The sequence below is a fragment of the Colletes gigas genome, unplaced genomic scaffold (assembly GCF_013123115.1).
Source record: "Colletes gigas isolate AHSC1104 unplaced genomic scaffold, ASM1312311v1 Colletes_gigas_Sc00019, whole genome shotgun sequence".
Classification (NCBI taxonomy): domain Eukaryota; kingdom Metazoa; phylum Arthropoda; class Insecta; order Hymenoptera; family Colletidae; genus Colletes; species Colletes gigas.
This window is the reverse complement of record NW_025106648.1, coordinates 3,572,848-3,599,106: the sequence shown is the minus strand read 5'-3', so window position 1 is coordinate 3,599,106 and position 26,259 is coordinate 3,572,848. Positions and strand designations below refer to the sequence as shown.

General features: G+C 35.1%; 1 protein-coding gene across 1 annotated transcript in view; it reads left to right on the top strand.

Moving 5' to 3' along the window:
- Positions 1-25,927, top strand: part of LOC122400560 (hemicentin-1-like) — a 339,168-nt gene extending 313,241 nt beyond the window's left edge. The window contains exons 10-12 of the mRNA XM_043402083.1: positions 16,926-17,174; positions 18,569-18,849; positions 24,620-25,927. Coding sequence (XP_043258018.1) covers positions 16,926-17,174; positions 18,569-18,849; positions 24,620-24,763 — 674 coding nt within the window. The 3' untranslated portion in view covers positions 24,764-25,927. The remainder of the gene's footprint in view (positions 1-16,925; positions 17,175-18,568; positions 18,850-24,619) is intronic.
- The last annotated feature ends 332 nt before the right edge of the window (positions 25,928-26,259 follow it).

Sequence of the window (26,259 nt, the reverse complement as noted above, 5' to 3'; positions counted from 1 at the left end):
ACATACTTCAAGAATCTCTGTACTGGAATAACATTGTACTATTCCACAACGAAATTGGAATTTTAAATAAACATGAGTGTATATAAATTAATTTAATGAGAGATCTGAAATCACGGACAATTCAATAGTCGGGTACTTATGAGAGTGCGTAGCCCTCTGTTGGTGAACGCAAGAACTACTATAACTTTAATATCCACATTACTCTGCCTCATTAACACATTGATTCCTCCATCACCTATTATGGGTAACACTACTTTCATTAAGGAGCTAAAAAAATGAATTTTCAAAATTAGATATTAAAGAAAATAAATCTAGATATGACTCCTGAATTTTAACGAGGCTGTAAAAATAAGTTCAACGACAAATTGTGGGTATGTTAGTTTCCAATTGTCTAAAAACAATGTGTCGTTTTCGTGGACAATTTGAGAGGTGTTAGTCTGGCAGTCAGTGTATTAACTCAGCTTTTAATTGTGACATATCTAGTAAAAGGATTAACAAGAGAGACAGATCAGTGGGCAAAGGATCACGAAGGCTAGTTTCCAATTGTCCAAAAACAAAGTGTCGTTTTCGTGGACAATTTGAGGAGTATGGTGTGGTAGTCGATGTATTAAGGTGATAGTTCGACACAGCTAGTAAAAGGATTAACGAGAGAGACGGATCAGTGGGCAAAGGATCACGGAGGAATCAGGAGCATTGGATTTCTGGCCGAGCAGCTGAAAAAACAGGAATCGTGTGCTTTTCCTTCGTGACTTAGCAGGATATCGACTACGACCGCGAACTCCTCGACAAGTTTCGTCATTCAGTCGGACCCGCCGCGCCGTCTCGATCGTATGCGCGGTGGTCGGTTGTTTGGCCCGAAGCTAGCACGCGGATGGTTTTAGAATGCAATTCTTCCGAAATTGGTTTCGGGTTTCCGCAAGATTGCTTCGATTTAGGAAGAATTGTCTCATCTGCCTTAAGGCCAGCCCACTGGTACGCGGCGCGCTTCCTGCCAGCTTAGAACGCAGAAAAGTTCCAGCAAACTCTACGACTTTCAAACTCCGTGCTAGACCCTGGTACCCTTTAGCCGAAAGCATCCTGTTGTTTTCCTTTCTGCCCGCTCGGATCGATTTTTATCCCCGGGAAGAGGAACACGGACCAGATTAACCTCGGATTGCAACATTATCGCAATACGTTTCAGGTATTATCGCAACAGTTACTCTTCCGCGTGTTTACACGTTCTCGTTGACAAGTTATACAGAATAGAATATCATTTTTTGGAATATTCCACGATAAATTAAATTTTTTATGTCGTTCGCTGAAATGACAATTGTAAGGATTATTGAATGTATTTCTTAAAAAAAATAGAAGTAATGGAAATGAAGAAGAATTTGTTCGGAAAGCATATTTATGACAAAGTTAATAAATATTTTTTACTTAAATTAATCTTTTTGTACTGTCAGACGAATGAATGATAATAGTAAATTAAACGAATAAAATAGAGGAAGAAGAAAGATATACTGAAACTTATGACTTTGTCCTTCTTGCGAATATTCTACGAAATTGGAAGAATTATAAAAATATCAATTCTCTGGCAGTTATATCTGCACTTATATTTATCCTTTAACGTAACGTTGTAATATTAAAAAATAAAATGAAATACCTCAATTTCACTGAAAAGAAAAATGCATTTGCACTTATAAGAATAGTGAAATGGTCTAGAAATAAATACTATCGTGCAATCGAACTGTTCCTTCGACAGTACTTTTTTTATCCTTATCAAATTTAAGATACGACGTGTCCCAAACGCTTGTCGCACTCCGTGTAACAACGTTACGTAACATTTCCATTTTTCTCCCTTTGATTTTCGGAACGTGGCATTTCGAACCCATCTGCTATGTCTGTGCACGGAAATTCCGTTTCAGGAGGAGTGTTAACAGATAGCTTAGACGACAGTTGGCACCTGTCACCTCGCGAAACGGGCTGCATAATGATTTCAAGTGCATGCACTCGGGACGTTCCTACAGAGGTTCCAGCGAATGGCTGTCCGCGCGTTTTGTTTCAGCCCCGTTGTGTCTGCATTGTTTATGCAAGCGGAACAAAGTGCATGGTCAACACGACGTTACGACGAGAGAGTGTCTTAAGTGCATTCAAATTTCGTCCTGAAGTAGTTGCACTCATAAAGAACGAGGACCCATTCACTTAAAATACTCGACCATTTTCTACGTTATTTACTGTTTGTTTACCGTCAAACGATGGAAGGTGAATAATGAATCACAGGCTAGCGCAGTTGCTGTTTATTTTTCCATTTTTCCTCCATTAGCTGCAACTTTATTGGTCATTAGCTCGTGCTCCTTTCAGAAGCATTTTCTTGGAAAGTTGAAAAACTGCAACAATATTATTCGTCTATCAATTATAATTAGCGTCACCGGTTCAGTCACCTTGTCGTTTGCTTGAAATTTCGAATAAATTTTAACAGAGAATAGCCATTAAATAATAATCCCTTTCTAGTTTAGTATTCACGATACATCGGTTCCTTTTTTAAATTTCTTTGTAACTGAAGGTCTTAAAAGACTCTATTATTATTCGTAAAAATAATAGAACTGCAAGCATTTTATCATTAATCATTAATAAACGATACCAGTTAATTCCATTTTAATTTTTGTAGATAGTTGCAAAGTGAGGGATCGGTGGGAAGCCATGGAGATAAAACTATTAATAAATCGAGTTCGTAAAACACTTCACCAATGTGTTCCTTCAAAATTACGAGTTTCTAAGGACGAGAAATTATCCATAGAAATTTATAGAAGTAGAAGATCTTCCGGTTCTGATGATAATAAGATTTAATTAGTGGGGTTATTACAGAGAACTGCGAGGGTGTACTTTAAATAGTCAGTTACATTATGAGAGGGAATGCTAGACAAGACATAGAAGTGGCAGCTGAACGTCGTTGTTCTGACAATAGGCTAATTAATACTTGTAAAGGAAATCGATAGAGTAGATATTAACCAATTATACGAAATCATTGCGTCATTTGATAAAGTAAAGAAGTTTGAATTTCTCACATTGAAGTTTCCATTAAAATTTTCCTCCATTTTATTCCAGTATTTTAATTTATTTTTTAACTAAGTATCTTTGTGAAGAATATCCCGTCAATTTTCGTTGTAATCGAATTAAAAATTCTGTTCCTTTCCCAATGCTGTTACTGAATTTACGATTAAATAAAATAACCTTTATCCCATTGTATTTTCAAGTTTATTATAAATGCAGCACTCGTATCGTATGATGCAGTTTTATCTGCAACTTAATTAAGAGTAAATTATTTTTTCATGACAATAGATATGCATTTAACGTGGTTCGTGTGTCTCCTTCGAGAAGGAACAGGAAAAATAACAAAGGACTATTTATATCATTATCTGTTTTTCGTAAATGCAACGATGCAAGTGCCGTATTCGTTGCATCTCTTTTTCTGCAGAACTGCACGTTATGTCTTCAATAAATGGAAATGCATTTTAATAGTATATGCACTTACATTTTCCTGTTTGCTTCGATAATATCTTCATATTTTGTTTCGTATTGCACAGCATGCAATGACTTAATATTATATGAAAATAATAGAAGTAATAAAAGAGTTCAATGACAGTATTTCTATTTCTATTTCTAATCTCTAGATGTGGGATTCTTGAATTCATTAAATCTTGAATTTTTCCCCAACTTTTTCATGTTGCGGGAATAAGAAACTTGAATTATTTCTGTTTCCATGAAAATCTACGTATTTCACGCGACGAATGGATTAACGCAAGCGCGATCGGCACGAAGATATCGTCCCGTGTATTATAAAACTGAAGAAACATCGGTGCACGCCCCTAAAATGAAATAGCAGTCCGGTGGTCCGCCAGTGTTCCCTTTGCAACGTGCAAGGATACTGATTCCGCTATTAACGAATATCCTCGAAAGTTGCTTGTTAAATATTCAAGGGACGCGACGCGGAAAGCAGTGGAAACGTAGCGGCACGCAACGTTCCCGCCGGATATGCAGCGTCTATGCTAAGAATTTCGTGCATGTTTAGCCGGTTATTTCCACTATAAGAGGCAGCCTCGGCGTATCGTGAGTTGTTGTTGCATTAAATTCGCCGTCGTGACTGCAACGTAGCAGCAGGTATATCAATATTTGGCAACAGTTGACGTGGCGGTACCTGTTCCCGTCGTTGCTTCATTATTTGCTTCTGTTTCTGCCACAATTAGTAATGGGACGGCAGCTAGCGAAGCTCGCGAGTTTCAGCGCAAACAATCCACGGACCGTATTTAAACCGGCTGAGTATGTTTAGCTCACCAATAGGAATAGTTGAGGCGCCAGACTTACGATCCTATCCCACGGTTAAACTCGAAGCTCATTTAGACTGTTTCAGCAGATTAGAAACACGGATCGTCGTTGCGATTTCGAATAGGTGATTTCTTGCAGACGCTAGCGAGAAAATTACACGTCTTCGCGCCATATGATTTATGGCAGGTTCGCCGACGTATGAAACGCCGTTTCTTAGATTAGGGGATACTTTGAAGCAAAGAATCGATACAGCTAATTCTTTAAATTCCATCGTCGTCGAAGTTGCAAGTTATTTTACTCTGACAATTTCCATTAAGCGACTACGGAGACTATGAGTATTTATGGTGGAACGTTTTTGCAAGTCGTACACCAGTGATCTGGTACGTGACAGTCTTTTCATTTTCGAATTCTTTGTACAAAAAATTATACGAGATATAACAAGAAAGGTAGAGAAACTTTCTTTGGAAATATAGAGGTAACTAGTATTTTGTGTCCTGTTTTATTAGATTATTTGTCTTTCTTTAAGGTAATAATAAAATATTAATAGCAAGAAAGGAAGTGGGAAACTGCCAGGACATTGAATGGTCGCTCGAGGAATTAAAAAATTTCAAATCATTCTGGAAAAATTATTTTTAGTTGCGAGGGTCAATTACTATCATTTTCGGTCAATAGACATACCCCCGAAATCCTATTCACTTTCTAGAAAAAAATTCGAGAAGGTGTGAAATTTTTCGACAAAATTAAAAAATTTCAAATCGTTCTAAAAAAAATTATTTTTGGCTGCAGGGGTCAATTATAATAATTTTTGGTCAAAAGACATACTCCCGAAATCCTTCGCACTTCCGAGAAAAAAATTCATTACCAAGAATCTAATCTGAGGCCAGGGGTTCCCTGAAAATGTGAATCTTTAAAATGTCATAACTTCTGAACGGATTGGAGGATTTTAATGTTCCAAAATGCAAACAACGCGTATTTTAGTGAAGAATATGTAGAAATTCTAAGAATTTCCAAAAAGTTATTCTTTAACCTCGGAAAGTCAGAAAAACCCTATAAAAATGGTCTAATTTTCAAATGGCAATAACTCCTACGATAGTGAATATATTTAAATGAAATTTTTTCCTAAAGTAGAGCTCATGGATACTTACAAAAAAGTATTAGACAACTTTTCTATACGGCGTCAAACAAATTTACTAAAAATCAAAAACGAATTTTTATGAAAAATCGACAGGATGTAGGTGACTAAATTTTTTGGCGAAATTGAAATGTTTCAAATCGTTCTGGAAAAATTATTTTCGATTGCGGGGCTCAATCACAATCATTTTTGGTCAGTAGACATACCCCCGAAATCCTGCGCATTTTAGAGAAAAAAATTCGAGTAGGTGGACAAATTTGTCGACAAAATTAAAAAATTTCAAATCGTTCTGAAAAAATTATTTTCGATTGCGGGGATCAATCACAATCATTTTTGATCAGTAGAAATACCCCCAAAATCCTACATACTTTCGAGAAAAAAATTCCTTTCCGAAAATATGATGTCTGACCACATATTGACATGTTTCACTGAAATTTCATGCGTATGTTTAAAAAATCATAACTTCTGGACGGATTGAAGAATTTGAATGATTCAAAATTCAAATAATGTGTATTAATGGGGCTCTAGAGCCCCCCAAAAATGGGTCGAAAAAATACATTGGATGTTAGGTCTTCTCTTACTTTAAGGTTAATAACTTTTTAACGTAACCTCAATCAACAAATTAGTATTCGTGATTTTCGTCTTATTTTGGCCTCTAGAATCTCACGTTAAAATTTTTCCCAGGGTTGACCAAACACCCTGTATATAGGCGTACTTGTGAAAATGAAAGGTTGACCGTAGCCTTCTGCTGGCGAATATGGAAAGTATCGTTACACCTAAAATCTATTATGTATTTAAATTCAAACTATCACATGTTTTGTTATTATTGGCCAAAACGCCGAATTAAATCACTTTACAGTAGTATGAATATTCTATATTTCCAGAGAAAATTCTTACCTTTCAATGAATATTCTTAAATCTAATGTTAAATGGTGCTGGAAATTTATCATTGCAGTTTACCGTGGGCCACTTCAATATCTGAGATCACTCCAAATTTATTATGAGTCATTAGAAATATGTAATAATAGACTTGACGAATGTTGAACTTGAACAAGTATCTGCATTGTCGGTATAAAGAATTTAGCGACGTTATTATTATTCATTTATTAACGCAAAAGACTCTTCAGTACGAAAAGAAGTGATATGTAAGGATCAATAAACTAGATAAAATTTTGTAAAATAATTAATGTACAATGAATTGCAATAAATTTTGTGATCCATATGTTGTGCGTTGGCTATCTAGCGTCAGAAATAAAAACTATTGTTCTATAAATTTGACAGCTCAGAGAAATCACCAACAAACCCACACATTTTGGCCTTTATGTTAGTAAAAGCCGCCAAGAAAGTGTGTTAGACATCAGAGAATAATTTTGTGTCGAATACTTGTCCAAACGTGAACGATCCATTTTGTTCTTTGACGTTTCGAGATCATTGTGAAGCAAAGACGTGTACTAAGAAGTACATTTCATTAAAAATCCTCTACCCATTTATTACCTTAAATAACAGAGTAAAGGCAAAAAGAAAGGAGCGTTGGAAGTATAAAGTATTCCCCATCAAGTGGTTGGTTTATCTGCACGACAAACTGCAACACGGAGTGTTCACCGATTCATAGAGATTGCGATTTAGATCAATCGGCGTTATATCGTGCAACGGTGTACGAGTCAGTGAACTTTCTTCCCCCCCGTCGGCGCATTCGTTTATTAGAGGCGAAAATTGAGAGGGAATGGCCAAATTGCCATATTTTGTTGTACCTTTTGCAATTTTGCTTCTGCCATTTCGCCACGGCGATCGATTAATCTCCTGTCGAGCGTGTTTCGGTGCCGAGTGAGCCGAAGGGACATGGATGGGAGTGGCGAGCAACCAATTTCGCGGCGGAAAAAGTTTAATTACACTCGATGCCGGAGACATATTCCGGTGTAAACAACTGTCTACACGTTTCCACGGGAGAAAGACAGCGATGGACGCGGTTGGCGCATCGCTGAAGAATTCTTCCACGGACCTGGATCCACTCGGTACACAAAACTCTCTTGGTTATGGGACATCCTCACGATGTCTCCATCCTTTTCACGCCTGTGTCTCTTACGCTTTTTAGTCCCTCTCCCGTTCCTAGACGATTCGCCAGTTGGAGTTTAAATTGGTCTGCTTTCTGCCAGCAATCAAAGTCTAATCAAACTTTAACGTGTATCACGATTGCTCCCTAGACGCTCGTCCGACTCGGGAATTCCAGTTTACACGATCTACGACAGGACAAAAGATAACCTCAGATTTACAACTCGTCTAAACATTTCCACGACCTGGCACCGTCGAATACGAGAAATTCAACATCGAAGATAAAGGACAAACCTCGAAAATGACTGCTTTTGATATTCGTTGTGAAAGAAAAATGTTTATACGCATGTCTCTACATTAAGAATTAGGAAATAATTGTTGTTTAATTTGTTGTAATAAATATACCTAAGGGTTGAGATAATTTAGTCTCGAACTTTAAAGAAAATCATTTCCAAACTAAACTCTTAATGAACTTTGAATGAAAATGACCGATGTATATCAATACTTCATATTATACGAAGTGTCGGATTTTAATGTATGCATTAAAATTTAATTAACATGTATGAAACGTAACCAATGGATATTTGAAGAATATTGTCTTCTTTTCTCAAATTATTTTACTGATCTAACAAATTTTTAGATTCCGTTCAACATATAAATTTGAAGTTATTTTCATGTATTTATTTCTATTGATCTACGTTACGAGATTTTTACAAGTATAAGTTATGGATTTTGTCATGCACGAAAAACTATATCTATGTTTGTGGCATGATAATTGTGGTTCTAGTCACCCTGAACAAAAATATCAAGAATATTCTTATTTTGTATAAATGTAAAAAAAGGAAAGAAAACGTTTTAAAAATTTTAAATTTGGTGTATCTAGTTAACTTAATTCAAGTTATACACAATTTTAATTCAATCAGTTATATCTAAGATATTATGCTAACCAGCTAGAAAAATGTACCTTTAAAAAATATAACCTCAAAATTTGGTAGTGTAAGAGCATGTGCATACAAAATTCAGTTTAAAGAGCCATAATATTGTGCATTTGTAATTTCGATCACAATTCGATAAGCACGATGCTTTCAAAATTAAAAACGTTAAGAAAATGTAAAAAAATTAATTCTGTTCACCTCGAAATTCAGCAGACCGCTTAAAGTTTGGTGTTTAATATTAAAATATGTAGTGAATTCAGTTCAAAGTCCCATAACAATGTTAATTTTTACATGCTCCTATATCGTATGAACTAGAATTTATGATGAAGAATTTTATAATTCTTGCGTAATAAAGGTGTAAATGTTTGTCAAAAATTTTAATGGGAGATTCTAGAGGCCAAAATAAGACGAAAATCAAGAATATAAATTGAAAAGGCTTCGTTAAAAAGTTATTAAAAAATTTCAAATCATTCTGGAAAAATTATTTTTGGTTGAGGAGGTCAATTATAATCATTTTTGGTGAATACATATACCCCCGAAATCCTATGCAGTTTTGGGAAAAAAATTCTTTACCGTAAATATAATATGTGGCCAAAGATCTGTGATCATATTCCACGTTTTTATCACTTTATATGTTGATGTAGTCCAATTACCGACATATAAAATTTTAATGGGAGATTTTAGAGGCCAAAACAAGACGAAAGTCAAGAATACCCATTTGTTGATTGAGGCTTCGTTAAAAAGTTATTAGCGTTTAAAGTTCCGCCTGTAGAACGGCAATCTGAGAACAGCTGCATGCATGTGATAATGGTTCTCACACAGCATGGAAAACTCTACTTCCTGACATATCGACAGCCTTACAATTTTATGAATGAGAACCACTATCGCGCGCACGCAGCTGTTCGCAGATTGCTGTTCTACAAGTGGAACTTCAATAACTTTTTAACAAAGCCTCAATCAACAAATTGGTATTCTTGATTTTCGCCTTATTTTGGCCTTCAGAATCTCCCATTAAAATTTTTCCCAGAAATGACTGAACACCCCGTATATAACTTGAGAATGAAGACAATGCTTGAAAAAATGTACAAAAATACTCTAAATATACTCAAATATATGATGTAAATGTAAAATGTAATGTAATATCATCTAAATTAAAGTTAAGTAGAATACATCTGATTACATTTTCCACGATACAATTACGTGCAATCACACTGTAATTATACGTTAATTACATAGGCTTCACACGCATTGCAGATTTTCAATTATAATTATACAACAATTGATCGAAATTACCATGTAATTACACGTAATCGTATCGTGATAAGACAGATTACATTTTGCCTTACTCTGATCTAAATCCTATACCTTAATGAAAGTTCATTGCCTTCAAAGCGCAGTAGACTATGGAATGTTTTAGTTATTGTTAATTCAAATGCCATATGATTCCAATGTAAGTAGGACATTCACCTCGTACGATTATTAACGAACCCTTTGTACGTTTAAAGGGCTCATGAAATTAATTAATTGGAATTTCCACGATTGTAATAAATTCCAATAAATTTGTTATAACAAATTATTATAGAAAAGTTTATATTATTACTGTTACTTTTTGTATATGTTTACCACTTATTATATACGTGTTATATGTGTTCGTCTGTTTTCATCGTCCAAAAAAAAGGTTATTATTATAACGATAAACTTTCATCCGTGAAACACAAATTTAATACATTTTTAATACATTTATATTTTATACATTTTATACACATTCTATATGTCGAATGAAAATATATTCGAATCAAAGTATAAATGAAATCGCGAGTTTCGACCGAATTTAATCGTAGTTTCACGTACGTTTGTGTGTTCCACGTTATGGGATCAAATTACGCGGCGCCAGATGCACCAATATACAAGATGGAGTCGCGGAGAATAGGTAAATGCAATAGGAAATGGCAAAAAAGAACGTTTCCCCGCTTCTATATCAGCATTATTTAATTTAATTTCGCGGTATGTTGCCACTGAATGCGCGGTGTAATGGGTCCCCGTTACATTGCATAGCGAAATTTCCGTTAATAATAATTCCGCGTCCTCTCTGTCGGCTTATTAAGAATGTAACACGTTTGAATTGCCATTAATTGCGCACGGTATACGTAAAATTTAATTTGCAGGAAAACACGGAAACAATTCGTCCGATACGTAGAATAATTATTTTGGTCGTTTGTGCGCAACCGCCATCGTACCCCTTTTCCTTTTTGTCACTTCGTTTGCACATTCACCCAGTCCTGTTGCTAATTACTTTTTACAGGCTCGTAATGCCGCTGTAATGGAAAACGTCTGTTTCGACTGTTTCGCGAGTGTGCATTGAGCGTCGTTTCTATGGAAAAGAAGGGAAATTTCTCCTTTCCTCGGCTTCGTTTTTCGAACAGTCATTAAACCGTAAATGTAGTTGAAACGGGCGAGCTTTTACGGGACATACACGATTTCCTCATTTGAAATTCAAACTTTCGTTCTGATACGTACATTTAATTATTACGTATTATTAGCCATATTCTAAATAACAAATTTCGGAAATCTAATCATTTATGCGATAAATAAAATATTGTTAAATAAAAGCATTAAATAAAAATTCACGAAATTTGTAAAGTCAACTCATAATAAAAAAAGCAACTTTATCAATTTACAAATTTCTACAACTTTTTCATACATGTTTCATGTATCTACAATTTTCTAAGAAATTAATGCAATTCATGATGATGTTAGAGGATTTTTGAGAAAATGCAATCGAATGAATGTTAAGTAGACAAAACTAAGTAGAAAATTGGGCCCAAATTCTATTCAAATTTTGTATTCTTGTTCTCAACACAATTAGTTGGACAAGTACAATTTCCAGGATGATTCTTGAATTTAATAATTAAATTGTATTCGTCTCATTCCCAACAATTTTTCGCTTTGAGCGGTTCAGCTTTGAAATCCTTTGTTCCTAATTGGATTGTGCTAACGCTAATCCCGAGTCGTGTTTATGTCGAGCTTCCTTCAAATGTAACACCTTTAGCCTCTTTTCGAACTGCCGTGAGCCGGTGAATTATCTGTGTTAAGTTGTCGATAATCCATGTTGAAGGATTGATTGTTTTATCGATCCTCGCGAAAATTTATTTTGAAAACAAAAACATGCGGCCAGAAACAAATAAAAAGGAATTTCTATTCAAAAGATTGAAAATATATCCAAGAGTTACAGTAAAGGGACACTGATTAAACGTAATCCAAATGATTTTAGTGAAAAAAAACATCGAAATATAATTCATAACTTTATGTAAATTTTTGTATTTCTATAATTTCTTTCTATTCGCTATTAATAATTCTTTCTATTTTTTCCCTGGAAAATAGGACGTAATAATTCTGGCTAGGAGCATGAAATAAACAAGTACTCTAATCGTATACATTGAAAACCAATGTACATCATGCTATTATAATTACATTTAATAAAAATTATTATTAGAATTTATATACATTAATGAATTTTGGCAAAGAATTATTCAGCATTGGGGGTATTTTGTACAATCTGTCTGAAATTTCTAGTTCGTGTTTTCATTATTTGTCATGTATTACATTTGAATAGTAGAATTGTAGAATAGAAACAAGTATACCTATTTGTACGTTTAGCATACGCCATAAATGCATAAAATTTTCAGTCTAGGTATAAGATTTCAACGCTTATAGCACGCAAGCGAATGACGTCACCAGTCATATCAGCGCATTCTGCGGCTCACAATGTGAAAAAGCATTTTCTTCTTGTTAATGGCGCTTTTCGTTTATGCCGCGTCTTCCTGTAGATCCTCCACGAATTTATCGACTTTATTTCATGCAGATTTCAAGCATGCTTGACGAACAAAAAGGCACATTGAGTATGAAATTTCCATGAAAATGAAAAGAACACGGCTATGGAATTAGCCGCGGTTAATCGGCTACAGCGGTGAAACTAGAACGTTTATCGAATGCAGAGTTCCGGCCATATTTGGTATTGTATTACGTACTTGAACTCACTTTCTGCTAGCAGATACGTCATCTTCCATGTATTATTTAATTACTCAACAGCGATATTTATGACTTGTTAGTAAAAGTCATTTCTGTTAACAGATTTTTTCTGTTGCGTTTATGTATCGAGAAAGGAATAAAAAAGACACTAGATTTAATTTTCAATATATTATGTTAAAAACTCTTACTGTGAATGCAAAGTGACCAAGATATCATACATATCATAATTATCTTAGAGAAATTTTGTGATGTTAGGTAGGGATATGTTTTAGGGATATGTTGTAAATTCTGCAGTATCTTTAAATGTTTGCAAAAAAAAGGATATTGCTACAAAATTTTAGATTTCAACACTGCCTATCTTCTATATCAGTTTTTTAGCTAAGAAAGCTTCTAATTTTTCTGTACAAAACATAGTTTTACTTTAATCGAATAGCAACCATAATGTCAAAGCATTGAAAAGATAAAGTTCATATTGGCCTATCCTATTCCTTGATTTATACGAAACAGAATGGTGGTTATTCTATCGAAATCGATTCAGTAAATTTTGAGTTAATCCGGAACGAACAAACAAACAGGCGAAAATTATAAAAATGTGTAATTTACACAGCGTGTAGTAAATTCGGTTTAAATATCTTGTAAACCATACATCTAAAAATTTTACAAATACAGACGAAGTTACGATTTTTGTATCGATAAACTATACAGATTTCACGATCTATTTTCTTCTAAATAGAAGCATTCTGCATCGAACAGAATCATCATTGAACAAAATACTTTATTGTATCAACACGATGAATGATGGATGTTTCCATTGTGGAAAGTTTTAATATTAAGTTCCAAGAAAATTTTCATTGTTCAAACAGTAATGATTTGCGTGCTGTCATGAAGTTTTAATATAAAAAAGACAATACTTGAAGTCTTTGAGACGTTCGTTCATTTTGTATAAGTTTCGGACTTTTTGCCTGTATATGAATTTTGGTGAATTAAAAGTCGATGAATATCCAAAACAACAGGTAATACAATGACTTCATAATAACTAGAAGTTTCCGTGTCTATGATGTATGGTAGTGTAGAGTACATGTACAAAACGTATGCAAAGTTTATTTCGCAAATTAATGTAATAACATTAATAATATATACTTTGTACTAGTTAGCGTTTCATATTTGCGTACACCATAAATTCATACTGCACTAAATTCATGAAATAATGGTGTTATTTCGAAATAGATTATTTTTCAAATATTCTGAAAATTAAATTCAAAATAATGTATTTTGAAAATTTGTCAACGCGAACGAGTTTGATAACACTCAAATAAAGTACAATGTAGGTGAAATAATTATCAGATATTTACATCGAATCACAATATTATAAGAAGATCGATATAGTGGAAGCTGAAATGTTGAGCTCAATTCGACGCCCTCATTAAAAATTTTTTGATTAATTCAAGAATTTCTGATATTCTGAGAAATTTGTTCAAAGACATATCAAACGTGCCATAAATGGTCGCAAGCAATTTCGTATTAATATCTACCGAAGAATTTGCACGATAGCTGACGAACGAGGCTTGTACATCGTAACCAAACAACCTTATTAAGAGTAATTAATAATTGTCAAACAAACGCGTCCGCGCAATTGCCAATTAGCAACCGGTATCGCCACTCGTAACGTTCAATGGGGTGGTTCCCCATCAAAAATCGGTTTGGCGGGAGCGCGGAAGCGTTCGAAAACGGAGTCGCGGGCCGGATCCAGCGTTAATAATTTACAACGCTTATGCACCGGACAAAATTTACAACGCGTAACATCGGCGCGACTAGCTTTACCCCGATTAAAGCCCAAAGCGACTGCAGCTCCTAACGGCTGATTTACGATTCACCCTGTACAGCGGCGCGTGCATACGCTTTCACGCGTCTGTACGCACGCACGCACCCACGCGGTTCCACGTGCTCGGTCAAAGCGCGCCGTGGACGAGCAACCGGGCACGATGCACATCGAGACGAGCCGATGTAAGAACATTTATCTAATTATATACATCGGTTGAACCGTAATAGCGCCTATAAGTGACACACCTTCGTCAATTGCAGCAAATCCCGGATAACTGTGAGAAACGAAATCACGCAGTCATAAAACCACGGTTAATTTTCAGTCCCCAGAAAGGCGTAAACCGACAGCGTTCGGTTTTGTGTCTTATCGAACGGAGAAAACGACAGTGAATGAGGGATAAATAAGAATAACACAGTGTGAAACTTATTTGTTATTTTTTTATTAAAATAAGACCAAACACGATTTACCTTGGATCATATTTGCGTATTTAACACGATCTTGTACTCTATTAGAAACAGGATAAAAACAAATTATATCGTGTTTGGACTTATTTTAATCCGAAAACTCTCAGAAATACATTGGTGAAAGTTTCATTAAAAAAAAAAAAACAAAAATAAAAAGTTTCTCTCTTTGAATTATGTCACCCATATTCAAGCCCATATCAGGTTATACTACGCAGTCCACTCGACGTTGAGCTTCGTCAATGTATAAAGGGGAGTCCCCTTTTACTAGTAGAGATAACTACCGTTCACTTATTCAATCGAAAACGACTCGCAGTTATCCGAGCATTGCTGTATTGCGCTGATTGTTCGCCTTTTCACTGTTCAACACGTTGACTGCCAGACCAAAACATTGACCTTAAACAATTATACTCTAAATGAATTAAAATTTCATAATTATTTACTAAAATTTGTTTGGTCTTATTAACAAATAAGATCACATGGAATTGTAAATAAAGTGACAAAATGAACATAGATATATTTGAACAAAGGACCGCACAAGAATATACAGGACGTTCAAGAGGCCCAAATAAGACGAATATCAAGAATACCAATTTGTTGATTGAGGTTTTGTTAAAAAGTTATTAAAAAATTAAATTAAAAATTTCAAATTATTCTGAAAAAATTATGTTTGGTTGCGGAGATCAATTACAATTATTTTCGGTGAATACATACATTCCCGAAATCCTACCTAGTTCCGAGAAAAAAATTCGGGTATATGCTGAAATTTTTCGGCGAAAAAAAAATTTTTCAAATCATTCTAAAAAAATTATTTTCGGTTACGGGGGTCAATTGCAATCATTTTTAGTCAATCGACATACCCTCGAAATTCTACGCATTTTCGAGAAAAAAATTCCTTACCGAAAATATAATCTGAGGCCTGATGAAATGGTTCCCCGACATTCCATGAGAATCTTTAAAACTTCATAACTTCTGAACGGATTGAAGGATTTTAATGTTTCAAAATGCAAATAACGCGTATTTTAGTAAAGAATATGTAGAAATTCTAACAATCTTGAAAAAGTTGTTCCTTGGCCGCGTAAAGTGAGAAAAATCCCATAAAAATGGTCGAATTTTCAAATGTTCATAACTCCTACAATAGTGAATGTATTTCAATGAAACTTTTTTCTGGAGTAGAGCTCATGGGTGCTTACAAAAAAGTATTAGACAACTTTTTTATAGGGCGTCGAAAAATGAAAAACGAATTTTTAAGAAAAATCAACAATGAGATAGGTACCTAAATTTTTCGGCGAAATTGAAAATTTTCAAATCGTTCTGAAAAATTTATTTCCAACTGCGGGAGTCAGTTGCAATCATTTTCGGTGAATAGACATAGCCTCGAAATCCTATCCACTTACGAGAAAAAAATTCATTAAGTGAACAAATTTTTCATCGAAATTAAAAAATTTGAAATTATTGTAAAAAAATTATTTTCGGTTGCGAGGGTCAATTATAATCATTTTTGTTGAATAGATATACCTCCGAAATCGTACGCACTTTCGAGTAGAAAATTCTTTACCGAAACTGTAATGTCTGACCAGAACTTATTCTACTGAAATTTCATGAGTATCTTTAAAACATCATAACTCCTGAACGGATTGGAGGATTTTAATGATTCAAAATTCAAACAATGCGTATTAATGGAGCTCTAGAGCCCCAGAAAAATGGTGCCTAAATTTTTCGGCGAAATTGAGAAGTATCAAATCGTTCTGGAAAAATGATTTTCCAGCAATTCACAATAGCAAATATTCGTAAAATACAAATAAGCATGCAAAGTGTCGAAATTAAGAAACTCATAAAATCTGTAAGAAGATCAAACTGTAGACTATCTCCATAACTCTATCAACTATAAAGTCTGCGGTAATTTCTTTCGACAAAATCACGTCACTTCCAAACGAGCAATGCAACGAACAAAAGTGGGAACGGTTCGAACGTAGCAAGACAGGAAACGGTACCGAGTGCACGATAAATTTAGCAGCGCCGGGGCAACAAAATCCGAGCGTCCGTAACGCGAATGATCGAGCGAGGGTACCGTGGTAAAAATATACTTGCGGCAATAATCGGGGAAGCAGGGACAAAACATAGAAAGGGGGAGCAAACAGGTAGTTCGATAGAAGTTCCGGTTGATCGAGCATTTTGCATCGCTGTCGTGACAGGTACCACGGACGCATCGATGGTGAGCCCGTTGCTGCTGGGCCTGGCAGCAACAGCGACCCTTTTGGCCCTGGCCGTAGCTGGAATCCTGGCGGCGCTCTACCGGAAGCACTCGAACGGCCGGCCCGGAAGTCCAAAGCACGCTCCCATCGTGTGCGAGCCACCTAATGCAGGTGCAACTACCCCGGTGCACCCTCAGACCAAGCAGGCGGTCGATGACATCGATCCGGACATCATACCCAACGAGTATGGTGAGTGTACGAGTTTCCGATTGTTCGAAACGTGCGCCAAATTACGGCCTACGTGCACACACGGCGCCCGTAAAGGCGAACACACACACACGGCCTTGCCCGCTAGAACACTTTCGTCGTTTTATCGCGATGAAAAGTTGCTCGAATGCGGCATGCGATGCTTCGATCTCTTCTTTTCGTTGTTTATGATTTCATTGGTTGTATAATTTCATCGCGCGCAGTTCCCTTTGTCCGTGTTACGATTCACAGGGGATGAAACGTCAGATCCGGGCATAAAGGAACTCATATTTCTAGCAGTTAAACGAAGGATTGCGTCGAAGAATGTTTCGAGCTTAGTTTACGTCCACTTCGTAGTAAAATTTAACAATTGGTAATCTATGGTACGAGGAAATAGAATGGGACAAAAATTTGAGCCTACGCGGTGAAACGAGAGAAAGTAAATTACTCTTTGATTGTGAGAGTAATTCACAATGGAGATTTATTAGTCCACGATATGTTAAAGTTTAATAAATATGGGAAATCGTAAATTATAAAATATGTCATTTCCTCATTCTGATGTTCTTAATTATATTTTATGATAGTTTCAAATTGTACACAGTCGTAAATTACTTATATTCTTGGAAAATTTTTTCTCATTTTTACATATAGTTTATAGCAGTCAGTATTTTTAAATTCATTCAACATTAATCTTCGAAAAAAACCTAAATGTCAATATTTATCAATAGAGATTAATAGTACTAAGACATGGTTTTTATTTGTTGACTTATTAGGAAGTATTTTAATCCATAAAAATTTGTCATCCTAATCGCGTTTAAAACATTCTAAAACATATTTTAAATATATCCCTATTTGTTTAACAAATAAAATTAAAATTCTTACAAAATGAAACTCTACTGTATAGTATGATTAGTGACTGGTTGAATTTTTTTAAATTAATTATTCATGATAACTCGCAAAAAATCCTTTTTTTATTATGTGCCGTACATAATGATTGAAACAAAATTAAATCACGACTAGGTTCTTTTTTTGAAAAATAATGTTGAGCTCAAAAATACTGACTGCTGTAAATTAGGTAGAAAAATGAGAACAAATTTTTCAAGAATAAAAAATTATATTGATTTGAACATATTTATGTAGAAATGTATAAATACAAAATATCGTATTAATACAATCACTAGGTTTTCCTAAAATGCTCTCGCGTATCAAGGAATTTTCGGAGCCGAGGCGGGTCGCGACTCGAAACACGACTTTACGCGGTAGTATTAAACAAATCTCGCGTGTTATAAGTTTTTGACCTATTGTTCGCGTGAAATGAATGCTCTTGTCTAAATTTAATCGACTAATCTGCTTAGTGGACGTGGAACTTTGCATGGCTTCGTCGAATCTGTTCGCAGAGAGAAGACCCCTAACGTACACACCGATATACAAGACGCCCCCGCAGCGGAGAAAGAAGGATCGAGTAATGGACGACGCGATCTCGCCAGAGAAAAGGCCGATCGTGCAGCACGGTTTAGATCTACCTCCGGATCCCATCTTGAGCGACTGTCTGCCAACGCCGAACATCAATTATCCCCAGAATCACGTTTCCCAGCCGAACACTTACAATCATCCACCCACTATGGCGGACTTCAAGCAAATGGCGATGGACGCTTACAACCAACGTAATAAGCAAAACGTAAGTTGCGAAATCTTTTGACTGTACCAAGACACTTTGTGCAAAAGGAAAAATTCCATGCGAGAAAGTACGTCATGAATGCAATATAAAGAGGCACTAATTTTTTTTTTTTAAGTGTCATAGTGTTTTATAATATTCTTTTAGCGTCGAATTCGTTTCATAAACTTCAAAGCTACTTTCTACGTTATAAAAAAGATATACGTACATGTAAATACTCGTGAAGAAGTCGAATTATACACACTGCGACAAAATTACAAGACATCTATACGTGACAACTTTTTCTTGTGGTTTCGTATACTAAAGTATGTTTTCTTTTTAATAACTGCAACATTGTTTGTTTTTGATGCGTAATATTGTAAAGAATATAGTAACGAGAGTTTAATTGGAATGGTAGAATTACCTTGAACAATTTAACGAATTCCTCAAGATTGGAATTTCAAGAACCAAGAAGAGACTATGAGACAGTTGCAATTCGTCAGCGAAACAAGAAAGTTGTAATGAGTAATTTGAGTAATTTTGGTTCCAAGAATTTAATTTGTGTTATTTGGAATATTATTCCATGAAATTGCTAACTTAATACTGAAATATGAATGAAATGCCACGTGGAAAATAATTAAGCGACAGTGAGATAAGAGAAATTAACAATTTGGAAGAAATATTTCCACAGCAAAGACGCCGTCGTCAGTTTAATAGAAGTCGCTGCGCTTCATAATTACGTAAAAAAATGAAGAAAAATATATGAAAAAGTACCTTGGTGGACAACCAAGAACATCGGCTTCTTAAGAGTGACAAGCTATTTTAAACGTAACTTTCAATTCAGTTCTCGCAGTAGGGAAACCAGCAAAAGAAACTGGAGTTAATACGCATTTAGACAATGCTCAACGAATCGTGAAAGAAGCAGACTGTTTGAAATGACGTAAACTTTTGAAGAAATCACCGCTAACAGATAAACGGAGAAAGCTCGATTAGATTCTGGAGAATAAAGAATGCAGTGGAATAAACGGCGGAGAGAAATTATATTTTCAGACGAGAAACGCTTTAATTTAGATGGGCCTTCCATTTTCGTGGCCTGAGAAAGGAAGAACTTGTATAATAGAAGAAACAAACGAGCATAATGTTAAAAATAATATTAATTTTTGGCGAAACACGATAATGCACGTGTACACGCTGCAAAATACGTCAAAAATATTGTAGCATCAAACAAGATCGAAATTTAAGAACTAAGAATCGTATTTTAAACAAATGGAGACTCTAGGACTAAAATATTAAAGCCATTGAAAAGAGAGGTGGTAGTACACCTTATTAACATTGTTTTCGTTTATTTTATAAAAAAATGTCTTATAATTTTGTCTGATTGATTTTCCTAAATAATCGCAGTTTAACTTGATGTCTTAACATTTGTTACGAATAAATTGTACGTATTTATTTTGAAATTATATTTTGATAAGTGGAGGAAGAAACGTAAATAATTGTTAAATGTCTTATGGTTTTGTCGCAGAGTGTAGAATTTCCTTTATATCTGAGCTGTTAACTATAGATTGATGTTATCATCCTCGATTAAACATAGTAACTTCATAATTACTCCGCCGCATCCTCTCTCCATTTCCAGTAACTTCGAGTTTACTTAATTCAAGTTTAGTTACTTGCTTATAACTAATGTATAAGGATCATCCGTGGACGTAGGAAATTTTGAAACGGAAGAAGGGTACTTTTGAGTTTCACCTCGTCTCGTTTTTCGCCGTCATCCGCATTCCCATCCCAGAAAAGTGACAAAAACGTCTAGAGATCGAGAAAACCGATATCCCGGATGTAGAGCCAATTAATGGGCCGCGCCGGTGTATAAATCATTCCGATAATTAGCCTCGTAAACTCATTACGGTCTGTAAATTTAATCGGGTCGTTTTTTCGCGACATCCAATAGAGTATATTTAGTTGAAGCGGTTTGATTAATGAGACGCAATTAACGCTTCCATTTACCACGGAACGGGGAGAGCTTTTGGGAAGCAACGAGGGACTAGTAACGAATCGCCAAACGAACGATCGATGAGCCGTGATACAATATTCAACAGAAATATTGAATTCCATTCTTCGCGGAAGGAAGTAATAGGATCGATCCTACCGTTGACGCGACTCGAAACCGTCGATTTCTCGTTATAACATCGGCAAGGTTGTTTTAAATATTCCAAGTTTCCAAAGACGACAGGAACAGGATACGAGCCAAGAAAAGGGATCGGCCGCTTTAATATGCGGCAGTCTTCTACTTTAACTTTTCCGGTTTAGCGAAGCCTTGGGTTATCTGCGCTTCCGCGAGTTTAATTACGTCGAAGTTTTCTCGATAATTCGAGAGGGCCAGTCTCGATGCGCGTAACTCCCGTCTCGAACTCGACTTCCGTTTCCCTTCGACGCTAGTCGCGTTCCATTAAGTGTCTGAATAATTTTAATACCGAATTGCTTCTCCCTTTTCTATCCTCTGCCCACCCTTCGCCCACCTTTCATTAACTGACCCCGATATTCGCTTTCGATGTTTTCGTTCCAGTGTTTTTGTTTTCCCAGCATTACGCAAACCCGTGGCATTCGATTATTTTTGCCGGCGGTGGTTGCACCTCGGCTGTTCCATTATTAATTTCACTCCGAATTTGCAATTTTCACAAGTATCGACGCATTTGCATTTCTATGTTTTTGTTTTAGCCGCGTATTTTCTACGATCGTAATATAAATTAAAATTTCCTGTTATTGCTTTACGCGTATATACAGGGTATCCTACTTATCAAGATCACGTCAAATATATCCGTTCTATTTTTATATTTTATTTAATGATGGTATACAGTATAAGAGAAGGGAAGTTTTTTTCGTTGATATTTCTTGGATGAAATGTAATTTTTTGTCATATGTACATTTTCGGTGCTGTTATAATTTACGTGAATGCGAAATTAGCAGCTTATTAAAACAATAATTTTCATTAAAATTTATTCCTCCTTTTGATTGTATAGTTTTTTGAAATACTTCGTATATTACATCAATTATGTATTATTATTGTATACATATAGAATCTTTAACGATGTATATATCAATTAATTAAAATAGTAATTACCATATTATTTACCTTTATCGTCATAACATCTGTGATTATATAAAATGTTTGCATAAACGTGGTACTAGAATCAAAATCGTATCAAAATGAGTAAATAAGTCCCACACAACTTCAAATTTTGAGGCTTCACATACAAAATATGTGTAAGGACATAAATGGAGGTACAACCGCATGTCCATGAATTGGCATAATTCACAACAATAGAAAACATAATAATTTCATATCACAAATTTTTCATTCAATTTATTTTATATAAGGATGGACCGTAGCTAAAGGAATTAATATTTTTAGTCGAGTATGTTTTCGAAGCTTTCTCCAAAAATTCTGACATTCGGAGAGAAAATGATTCATACAGTTAAGAATGATCAATACTAAATAATGGAAATCTACGTCACTCATCATTTTCAAATTCTGTTTATTTCTAAGCCTGTTATATACGATTTAACAATTAACAGATTGATGGACTTTTTTATATGAAAATAGCAGATTAACCAAATCTATACACAATTTCCTACTTTCTGTTACAATAAAATATTTGTTGTGTGTATATTAATAGAATTTCCGACGTGTTTTAAACTCGTAACAAATTTTTTTACAAAAATTTTCTACTTATTCATTTTGTAAGAATCTTCACCCATATGTCTGTTGGTATCAAAAATAATTCTTTGACGTGAGATACTATAAATCTCCAGCACATTTGTATAATTCTACTAGACTTATAGTTTCAAAAATTGTTTATATTCATAAAGTTGCTTTGAGAATTCTAAACATTACAATTTGCATATAATTACTTGATCTAAATCTAGTTTAATGGCATGCACTAACAAAAGTTACTTTAATTTGTATTAAATTCATTACTCGCTTGCTTTTCATTGTTAGTTAAATTTTAATAATGTTTCGTTCATATGTATAATTTTCATTAATTGCATATGATTAATAGAAAGTAAGAAATAATCAATTGTATAGATATTGTGTTATTTGCTTTTCATTATAAAATTCAAATATTTTCAATATGTACTTTCACTGGGTTTTTAAATTGAACTATACATCATTTTACATAAATCGATTCTTCTTATCATTGTTTATATACAAGTGTTAAAGTATGATCATCGAAAACGAAACACTGTACGATATATTTCATATTTTATGTTAGGATATTACTTTATCCCAGCAGGTGTTCAGGCGTACATGAATGGAAGTACATATTGCACTTGCACTGTTGCATCAAACAAATAAATTATGTCATCAAAAGGTGACCAAGCTTGCTCCAGTTTCTAAAATCACCTTGCACAGTTGGATGTTACACATAAATATTATTATTATAAATCTGAAAAATTCTACTTTTGTTTACAAAATAGTCAACAACTGTTTAATCGCTTTAAAATTTAGTAAGAATAATTTTCTCATCGAGTGCCTCATTTTTAGGGGTTAATTAGAATAACACAGCATGAATCTTAGTTATTTTTTATTTTTTGTTAATGAGACCTTTACTAATATATTTATGAGGGGTTTCTGATTAAAATACAACCAAACACGATATAACTCAGATCATATTTGCATATTTAATGAATGAATATTTAATCGTATTTAACATGATCTTACACTCTATTAGAAATAGGTTGAAAACAAATTATATCGTGTTTGGTCTTATTTTAATCAGAAAACTCTTACAAATACATTGGTAAAAGTTTCATATAAAAAAAAATAAAAAGTTTCATCATTACATTATGTACTACGACTGTGTTATGTCACCGACATTCGAGCCCAGATCAGGTTAACTATGCGGTTCATTCGACACTGAGCTTCTTTGATGTATCAAGAGGTGCCACCTTTCAGTAGTAGGGATGACTACCGTTATCCAATCAAAAATGACTCGCAGTTATCCGAACATTGCTGTATAATCAGTTCTTAATGTTTTTTTTTATTTTAGTTGAATTTCAACCAATACAAATTATTCTGATTCTTAAAGTTATAACACCAATTTAACTATTATACAGGGTGTTCCACATTTTTTCGTACATACTTCAGCAGTGTGTTCTACAGATAAAAATAAGACTAAAGTGTTATGAATGCTTGAATGTTTTATTAAGAAGTTATGACAGAAATATGAAATGTGATGTTTTTTTATTTACTATAATTTTGTTTAAAAAAAGCAACTGTTAATTGAAGCACGAAAAAATATTGTTAACGTATAATTATGTGGCTAACTTAAACGTTTCTTCATCAGAGTTTAGTTTCTATCATTCATCTTGGATGCTGAAGTATTCTTTCTTCGATAATAACTTTTTGTTGTCATAAAATGTTGAACTATTGTTCAAGTTTATGTTTAGTAACTTGCAAAGAAACCCACGATATCAAATGCTTGCAAAAGATTGATTTTATTATAAATTTTTTCCCCCATTTTAATGTCCTGAATCTCCGAGTTTCACAGTTCATATTTTTATTATAACTTCTTAACAAAGCATTTATGGACTTTTTGTTATATAACATTTTAGTCTTAGTTTTACTTGTAGGACACACTGCTGAACCTAACTCTGTATGATATTTTGAAGTTGTATTAAAACTTGCATATCCTTTCGTTTATTGACCTCGCCTCATTATCTACCAAATCCCAATTTATCGTGCATCGAAATGGTGAAGTTTCGAGTGAAGACGAAGCACAGGTCGAATTGATTGCAGGTCTACTATAGTCTTCAAAGGTCGAGCAAAGGACTGTCGTCGATGCCGCAGAGGCCAGTATCCTCGTCGGTCTCCGCGCAGGGCAAGTTCCATCAGCCGGAAGTGGTGACGCGCTCGAATCGAATACAAGAGAGTTGTATATAAGTTCGGGGGAGAGGAATTTCACCCGCGAAACTAGAACGGCTCCGTGAGCGTTCGTGGCAGTCGCTAGCTAAGAGTCGACGGAACGTCGGCAACGTTCGAAGCGGAATTCTCATGGACGAGATCGCACGTGGCATCTTCCTACGGTCGACGCGAGAATTCGCAAGCGACTTCGCGAAACACTGCGAACGTTTCACTGTACAAAACCGACGAACAATTTCAGGTCGACGTGACGGAAACGTAGACCTGTATCGAGACATCGAGCCGACTTTCGTCGCGAGAAGGACGAAATTGAACACGTACGTAGGTGTCGCGCGTCAGTCGCAAAGTTAATGAAACGTCGACGATTAGAGGCTCCGATGGTTCTAACGGGGAGTGTATCAGGTCGCGATAGGATTCTGTTCGGTTGTTCGTTCTTTTTCTACCTGGAGATTTTTATAATAGAGTTTGCCCACGTTCGCGCGTGAACGAGAAACGAGAAGGGTTCGATAAAATAGTGCAAATAGCTAGCAATTTGACGAAGCAACGTCGCCGAATTAACGAACACATGGAGTCGGATATCGAGTCTTCGTTTCCGTTCACAGACACCCGGCACGGTACCGTGTGTTTTACTGTTTATATGAGATTAGTTTTTGTACAAAGATCTATTGTAAATAGGCGAGACAGCCTGGCCCTAGTGGATAGTAAACCAATGTCCGAATTTTATTCGCTAAAAGTCACGTTAAGGAAGAGGGAGGATTGTTCGGTCACGTAAGATAAATACTCGATGGCATACGAAATAAAGAGAATACGTTTCATCTGTTTTACAGAAACGTGTCTTACCTATTTGTCGTCCAGCCCCCGAACCTTGCCCCGATCCTCTCTATTAAGAGACGAGAAAAACGTACGAAACGAGGAGCCGAAATTTCGGTCGCACGTGACACGAATCCCGACCCGCGATCGCATTGACCATCGAGTTTCGCGTTCTCCATTTCAAACGTGAAGCAAATCTTAATGCACCGCGTGCACCCGCGACGGTGAAAGTCGCATGAAAATTTTATTCGAGAGCCAAACATGTGCCGCGACAGAGCCCCATTTCACCGACGATATCCAAGGGTTTCAATTTCAGACACCGCGACGGTGTATCTAGCATAAGCGATACGACTAACATTTCGTTTGACTTTAATCTGCCGGGTTAGTGAATACATTCTTTCCAATTTTCGATATCGGTTTTGGTAAAGGCATTTTCATCGAAATAACAAATGATCCTTCGTGTAAAAATAAACCGAAAGCGAAGAATAACATTTGCACGAACGAGCCTTCGTCTTTGAGAAAATTTATATTGAGAATGTAAAGAACTAGTATAATCTGTGTATCCATTAATAATTGTTTATATTTGCTTTGGTATTTATAAATATTGATGTCGATACGGTACTATCCCTTTCAATCTGCTATAATTAGATATTTAGAAGACTGTAAAATCAATAAGATATATAATTATATCACCATCCTTGTTTAGA